At 33.7% G+C, this 8,501-nt stretch overlaps 2 protein-coding genes and 1 pseudogene across 2 annotated transcripts; all 3 read right to left on the bottom strand.

The window, feature by feature from the left end:
• Positions 1-597: 597 nt before the first annotated feature.
• LOC133335129 (GATOR complex protein NPRL2-like) lies at positions 598-2,727 on the bottom strand (annotated as a pseudogene).
• Positions 2,728-6,429: 3,702 nt separating this feature from the next.
• On the bottom strand, positions 6,430-7,174 carry LOC133335130 (GATOR complex protein NPRL2-like; the record flags this gene model as incomplete). Its single annotated transcript, XM_061543433.1, has 2 exons — positions 6,430-6,984; positions 7,043-7,174. Coding segments are annotated over 2 exons (687 nt in total), but the record flags the coding sequence as incomplete, so codon positions are not given.
• Positions 7,175-7,292: 118 nt separating this feature from the next.
• On the bottom strand, positions 7,293-8,037 carry LOC133335131 (GATOR complex protein NPRL2-like; the record flags this gene model as incomplete). The annotated part of the gene is made up of 2 exons (XM_061543435.1): positions 7,293-7,847; positions 7,906-8,037. Coding segments are annotated over 2 exons (687 nt in total), but the record flags the coding sequence as incomplete, so codon positions are not given.
• Between the last annotated feature and the right edge of the window lie 464 nt (positions 8,038-8,501).

Below are 8,501 nucleotides of genomic sequence, written 5' to 3'. Positions count from 1 at the left end.
CACCATGTGTCATTGAGGCATAAAATTGAAAGATTTTCTGTATTGTTGGTTTAACTTTATCTGGTTTTAGGGCAACATATTTTCGACAAGCGTTGGTAAGTGAAGGATTTTGTATGAGACTTTTTAGATTTTGTGTCATATAAACATTAGAATATTTTAGAATTGGTAGGAGTTGTACAACACCATAGTACACGAGATTTTGTACACATGACTTTACAAGATTTGTCTCAACGTCGGCCTCAGCAGCAATTCGTGCTATGTGATTAATGCCATTAATATAGGGCAGTATCTGTAAATTAAATTTTGTTAGTTTTGAATTTGTATTTGATATGATTTTTAATTCTTACTTGTTGTGTTGTTAAATCCCAATTCTCTAGTGGTGTATTTTGATAATCAACCAGCAAAAGAGGAACCATATGATCCTTAACAACAGGTGGATCTGGTTTGTGGGTTACAATTTTCAAATATATTGTTGTGTCACCCTCTGAAAAAAAATACAAATTAAAATAATAGATAAATTAAGGGAAACTTCCTAATTTTATCAAAAACACCACCACAATGGTCAATAAACGTATAGCTGAATCTTATATCAATAAATCATTTCCAAATAACCGTAACATTTGTATCCTTGTCTATATCTTTTTCTATACTGGAAGGCGAAAGACCGGTCTTACAACAAATTTCATCAAAATTCGATAATCCCGTATACCAACGTATAAATTTATGCTGCAACCCGAATATAACTAATTTTCTTTCATCGATATTATGATTTTGTGGACATAGACGTTGACATATAACACGCAACGTTACACCATGTGTCATTGAGGCATAAAATTGAAAGATTTTCTGTATTGTTGGTTTAACTTTATCTGGTTTTAGGGCAACATATTTTCGACAAGCGTTGGTAAGTGAAGGATTTTGTATGAGACTTTTTAGATTTTGTGTCATATAAACATTAGAATATTTTAGAATTGGTAGGAGTTGTACAACACCATAGTACACGAGATTTTGTACACATGACTTTACAAGATTTGTCTCAACGTCGGCCTCAGCAGCAATTCGTGCTATGTGATTAATGCCATTAATATAGGGCAGTATCTGTAAATTAAATTTTGTTAGTTTTGAATTTGTATTTGATATGATTTTTAATTCTTATTGTTGTGTTGTTAAATCCCAATTCTCTAGTGGTGTATTTTGATAATCAACCAGCAAAAGAGGAACCATATGATCCTTAACAACAGGTGGATCTGGTTTGTGGGTTACAATTTTCAAATATATTGTTGTGTCACCCTCTGAAAAAAAATACAAATTAAAATAATAGATAAATTAAGGGAAACTTCCTAATTTTATCAAAAACACCACCACAATGGTCAATAAACGTATAGCTGAATCTTATATCAATAAATCGAAAATGTTCTACCTATAGGTATTTTATCCTTTGAACATCCCAAAAGCCTACATATAACCGTAAAAGTTGTCTATGTCAAAACATGGACCTATGTGGAAATTGTAAGTGACCATCAACAACGGAATGGCAAATTTCTCTAAAAATATAGTCAAAATAAAACAAATCCGAAAACTCATTTTTCAACACCAAAAACTACGAATTCTAAATTACAGTTACATAGCTTGGAAAATGCCCCTGATAATGTTCAAAATGGGTCGGAAACTTCATATGGAGGCAGGGACAAAACATGAAAATGAAGCGGGACGCTCTTGGCGGGTTGCCATCCTTAAAATGCACTTAGGGTCATAATAATGCATAAAATAGGTCCGACACTTTATATGGGGGCTATGACAAAATATGGACCTGCATTAAAAAGTTTCCGCACAGATATGTTATCTACCTACACGAACTTAAAATGCGATATCACAGCCAGTTCGGGTGGAATGCCACAAAAAACTTCAAAATTCTGAAAATAGGACAGTTTGTCATATAAGGCTCATTCAAAACCTGTCCCGATATATGCCACACTCGTATACATATACACTTCATAAGGTCCCCAACGAAGATTTCTCAATATTACAAACAGAAACACAAATTTACTATTCAGACCACATATGATGTTGGGTATACAAATTTAACCTTTCGTTTTTTCAACTCACCCACAATAGTTGTAACTTTCTTCTTGTTCAAATCATTAATAACCGTCTCAAAGATTTTCATCAATTTCAATTTGTTGTCACCCTCTTTGGATAGGAAACAACTCTCTTCTTCCATCATTATCTGAAAATGTAATTAATTAATTCTAGTACTTTTTTCATAAAGCAAATCAGAAATGTGCAAATCGTAGATACCAAATATTCCGAGAGCTTCTTGACAACTGGTTCATATTGTACCGATCTTGCCCATGAGTCACATACAAAACACAGATTAAACAAAAATGCATTTCGTGCATATTTCTGTTGATCCTCTATACCAACGGGATAGCCCACAATTTTGATATCCATAGCATTTACGGTGAGAATACATTTTTGTAAATGCGGCTTTGGTATAATGTAAACACTGATGGCATCGAACACGTCTTTCTGGACATAATCCGGCGGAACCTATTTCCAAAGAGAGATGTGAATATATGATAAGAATTCAGATTTATTATAGAAGTCTCAACATACCTGACAACTTATTTTGGAACCTGCAGTGGCATGGAATTCACTTAGAAATATACATCGTATCTGACCCTCCTTACCACAACCTTCAAAGAACTGTTTACCACTTGTTTGCATTTTGTCTATCCAAAATTTGGGTAGTAGCTATCAACAGATGTGAAATCAATCCGAACCAGTTCGTCCTTTAATCGAAAACCGATTCAGACAAAATCATTCCGACTGCTAGGAATATGGGAAGAAAGCAAAGAATGAATGATAATATTACAGATTGCAACAAAAATCAAGAGCTCTTATCATATTTACGAATGAGACATGGAAGAATATCAATCAGCTGATAGATTCAGATTTTTAGTACAAAAATTAAACAACAGCTGTTTGAAATGTATATGAAAGCTAGGAGCTGGGAAATTAAAAAAAATATTTAAATTATGGAGTTGCCATGGAAGAATGAAAATCTGCGTTATTTTATGTGGGCAGTTTTTATTTATTTATTTTATATTTCATATTGCCCAGTCTTTCGACCTTAAGGCTGTAAGCTACATTTCACAATTAAATTTAAATTTTATCATATTAAGCGGCTTAAATGTAAAAGGGAGAGATATTGGACTACTAAAAAATATTATACCGATCAAATTACAAAAAAAGGGACGTCGAGAAACCTTGCATAAACAATTAAAAATGTGGACGCTAGTGGAGTATCGGAAAAAGAATTCCAGTCCATTAGACAAAGAGTTCCCCAGTCTGAGGAATATCTTCGGAACTTTTTAATCGTTACCTTTATGGAACATATGCAAAAGATACATACGTGATGTTTTTACGTTCAAGGCCTCTGGTCCTGCCATTGAATACGAATGTAAAAGCTTGAACACATATTTCAATAATGTAGTGGTCTTTTTCTCTTTCTCTCTCTCACTCAATTCGTATTAGGCTCAGATTGACGACACTGTCTGAATAAAATTGAATCCTTATCAACATCTCCGACTACCGGAACTTTTTAACCTCTACCTTTCTAAAATTCTTCGCCCACCGGATAGCATAAAGATCGTAACGTACACGGATGATTAACGATAATGGCATCGGGACCATTGCTGAACCACCATCTCGTGGAAACAGCTGACTTTTTCCGGGCGAAGAATATAGAAATATACGCCAATAAATCAACGATCACACTGTTTATCACATGGACAGCGGAGATGCTGCAACCTATGGGGTCACATTCGATAACCCTTATTAGTCGTCCGAGCATGCCACAGCTATTTGCGATACGATCAGGAGCAGGAACAAGGTTCTCAAATCACTAGCCGGCAGCACTTGGGTAGTTGACAAAAAAAAGCTTTGTTAACGACATACAACGTAATAGGCCGGTCTGTGGTAAACTATGCGGCCCCAGTGTGACCCGCTAAGATTAGTACAACACAATGGAAAAGTCTTCTCTCCTGCCAGAATGCCGCCCTGAGAGCTGCAATAGGGTGTATTCTCATGACTCCAATAGACCACTTAGATGAGGAGACGAAGAAACTTCCTGTGCGTCAACACAACCAATAATACCAATTTCAATAGGGTTCGTCCGTGGGCCAAATTCAAATTCGGATCATGCATAAATCGACTCACAAAGTGATTCTATGCATATTCTCCAAAGGAACCCTGTGTCCATCTCGTTCCCATTGCCTGTTACAAGCATATTCACAACGGCATAATAGTCTGTACCACAATGTGGTATAAAAATGGTAAATTTAGAATAGCCGCCATTGAACGTGCTCCTCACATGGTATTTGCTTATACAAAAAGTTTTACTTTTGAACACTGTGGATTAGTCTGAAAATTTTTGAGGTACTGTAAAGATGGGCACATATATTCTAGGAATGCAATTACGTCATTTTATGATTTTGTACGTTGTGCAAAATTTCATGTAAATCTGACAAACGTGATTAGTTTGGTACACCAATTACTTAAAATCGAACGAAAATATATATGGAAGCTATATCCAAGTATCAACCGATTTCAACGGAACTTGGCAATCGGCATAACTTTGGGTCTTTGGTGCACCATTTATCGCACGAAACAATATATGGGAGTTATTTCTAAATCTGAACCGATTACAACGAAACTTTACACTCGCTAAGTTATACTTAGTACGTTGTGCAAAATATTGTGTCAATCAGCATAACTTTGGTGCACCATTTATTTATCTAAATCTGGACCGATTTCAACGAAACTTTACACACGTTAGGTTATAGAAACTTCAATACGTTGTGTAAAATTTTGTACCAATAGATCTTTGGTGCACCATTTACTTAAAATAAAATAGGGGAAATTATATATGGGAGCTATATATAAATCTGAACTGATTTTTCCCAATTTCAATAGGGTTCGTCCGTGGCCAAATTCAAATTCGGATCATGCATAAATCGACTCACAAAGTGATTCTATGCATATTCTCCAAAGGAACCCTGTGTCCATCTCGTTTCCCATTGCCTGTTACAAGCATATTCACAACGGCATAATAGCCTGTACCACAGTGTGGTATAAAAATGGTAAATTTAGAACGTGCTCCTCACATGGTATTTGCTTATACAAAAAGTTTTACTTTTTAACACTGTGGATTAGTCTGGAAATTAATCAAGCCGCTTATCTACTAAAATAAATCTACTGTGATTTAATTAAGCTGTGAATATAATAATTATCTCTATACCATCTAAATATCAGTTTACACAATCCTATATGTATACTTATTGTTCGTTGGGACTAAAAGTATATGATCTCAAATTGGTCATTTTAAACAAACTGCATGGGTTCAGACTTCAGCCCAAAAAACTGTAAAAGCTTTCATCCACTATTTTTTTTTTTTTCAAAAATAGTATGAAAAATATGAAATCACACCTCTACACCTCTCTACACGGAATTATATTTAATTCTAAAATTCGTTATTCTCTGAATCGGCTATGTAAATTCACTGCACCAGATTGTTGTTTTCTGCTTGTAATATATTTGTATACATTTCCTCGCACTATTCATATTTTTGTTGTAATCCATTTCAAATGGAAAAAATCTTAAGTGCCCTATCTTAACAGAAGATACAAATGATATGAAGTGGTATATTTGCTATTAAGAATAAATAATGTGGCATATGGTGCGAATAGCATTGAGATGTTCATGTTATATTTTTTTATTTCCTACATCCACTGCTCTAATTACGTTCTATTCTCAGTATTTTAACTTCCTTCGTTAAGTCCCTCATATTCCCCAGACCATAAGAGAGTTCTAGAACTGTCCACTCATTCCGTCGTAGTGATCGGTTATTTTCTTGTCAGATTATTAAAAAGAAATTAAAACGTTTTGAAATAATTGAAAGTTGTATAGAACACAAAATTGTGCAAAATTCGTTTTTATCGTGTGTAATAAAAATATTCTGCAATATGCAAAAATGTTTCTATATTAGAGAGAAATAATATAAGAGAAATAAAAATATCTTCGAATATATAGCGACATTTCCAAAACCACCTTCTTACTTCAATCCTCCTTCCAAAGTTCTAGATTCAGCTTCATTCGCTCACTGTCTTCTAAAAAATAACTAACTTTAGTACTATTTACAACTTTTCGCGCATTTACTATCTATAAATCTCAATTTCCAAAAAAAAGTTAAAAAATTATAGCTCTATTCAAATGAAACAGTTTTATTTTTCAGTCGAATGTTTTTATTTAATTACAATAGTAATTATTGTACTATATTTGTTTTGGTTGTTTGTGTGTGATTTACATAATCTTAAATAAAAAATAATAAAATATTAAAAAAACGTATCTTAAACAGAAATTTCCCCTTCATTTCCAAATAACCGTAACATTTGTATCCTTGTCTATATCTTTTTCTATACTGGAAGGCGAAAGACCGGTCTTACAACAAATTTCATCAAAATTCGATAATCCCGTATACATTTTTTGTCGCCCCGATGGCACCGAACCCGTAAATACCGGATATTTATGTATGCAACGTATAAATTTATGCTGCAACCCGAATATAACTAATTTTCTTTCATCGATATTATGATTTTGTGGACATAGACGTTGACATATAACACGCAACGTTACACCATGTGTCATTGAGGCATAAAATTGAAAGATTTTCTGTATTGTTGGTTTAACTTTATCTGGTTTTAGGGCAACATATTTTCGACAAGCGTTGGTAAGTGAAGGATTTTGTATGAGACTTTTTAGATTTTGTGTCATATAAACATTAGAATATTTTAGAATTGGTAGGAGTTGTACAACACCATAGTACACGAGATTTTGTACACATGACTTTACAAGATTTGTCTCAACGTCGGCCTCAGCAGCAATTCGTGCTATGTGATTAATGCCATTAATATAGGGCAGTATCTGTAAATTAAATTTTGTTAGTTTTGAATTTGTATTTGATATGATTTTTAATTCTTACTTGTTGTGTTGTTAAATCCCAATTCTCTAGTGGTGTATTTTGATAATCAACCAGCAAAAGAGGAACCATATGATCCTTAACAACAGGTGGATCTGGTTTGTGGGTTACAATTTTCAAATATATTGTTGTGTCACCCTCTGAAAAAAAATACAAATTAAAATAATAGATAAATTAAGGGAAACTTCCTAATTTTATCAAAAACACCACCACAATGGTCAATAAACGTATAGCTGAATCTTATATCAATAAATCATTTCCAAATAACCGTAACATTTGTATCCTTGTCTATATCTTTTTCTATACTGGAAGGCGAAAGACCGGTCTTACAACAAATTTCATCAAAATTCGATAATCCCGTATACATTTTTTGTCGCCCCGATGGCACCGAACCCGTAAATACCGGATATTTATGTATGCAACGTATAAATTTATGCTGCAACCCGAATATAACTAATTTTCTTTCATCGATATTATGATTTTGTGGACATAGACGTTGACATATAACACGCAACGTTACACCATGTGTCATTGAGGCATAAAATTGAAAGATTTTCTGTATTGTTGGTTTAACTTTATCTGGTTTTAGGGCAACATATTTTCGACAAGCGTTGGTAAGTGAAGGATTTTGTATGAGACTTTTTAGATTTTGTGTCATATAAACATTAGAATATTTTAGAATTGGTAGGAGTTGTACAACACCATAGTACACGAGATTTTGTACACATGACTTTACAAGATTTGTCTCAACGTCGGCCTCAGCAGCAATTCGTGCTATGTGATTAATGCCATTAATATAGGGCAGTATCTGTAAATTAAATTTTGTTAGTTTTGAATTTGTATTTGATATGATTTTTAATTCTTACTTGTTGTGTTGTTAAATCCCAATTCTCTAGTGGTGTATTTTGATAATCAACCAGCAAAAGAGGAACCATATGATCCTTAACAACAGGTGGATCTGGTTTGTGGGTTACAATTTTCAAATATATTGTTGTGTCACCCTCTGAAAAAAAATACAAATTAAAATAATAGATAAATTAAGGGAAACTTCCTAATTTTATCAAAAACACCACCACAATGGTCAATAAACGTATAGCTGAATCTTATATCAATAAATCGAAAATGTTCTACCTATAGGTATTTTATCCTTTGAACATCCCAAAAGCCTACATATAACCGTAAAAGTTGTCTATGTCAAAACATGGACCTATGTGGAAATTGTAAGTGACCATCAACAACGGAATGGCAAATTTCTCTAAAAATATAGTCAAAATAAAACAAATCCGAAAACTCATTTTTCACCACCAAAAACTACGAATTCTAAATTACAGTTACATAGCTTGGAAAATGCCCCTGATAATGTTCAAAATGGGTCGGAAACTTCATATGGAGGCAGGGACAAAACATGAAAATGAAGCGGGACGCTCTTGGCGGGTTGCCATCCTTAAAATGCACTTAGGGT

Source organism: Musca vetustissima, unplaced genomic scaffold, assembly GCF_032173495.1.
Source record: "Musca vetustissima isolate MV318-11 ecotype Yass unplaced genomic scaffold, APGP_CSIRO_Mvet_v1 utg528192, whole genome shotgun sequence".
Lineage (NCBI taxonomy): Eukaryota > Metazoa > Arthropoda > Insecta > Diptera > Muscidae > Musca > Musca vetustissima.
The sequence above is the reverse complement of the archived record's forward strand: the minus strand, read 5'-3'. Positions and strand labels throughout refer to the sequence as shown.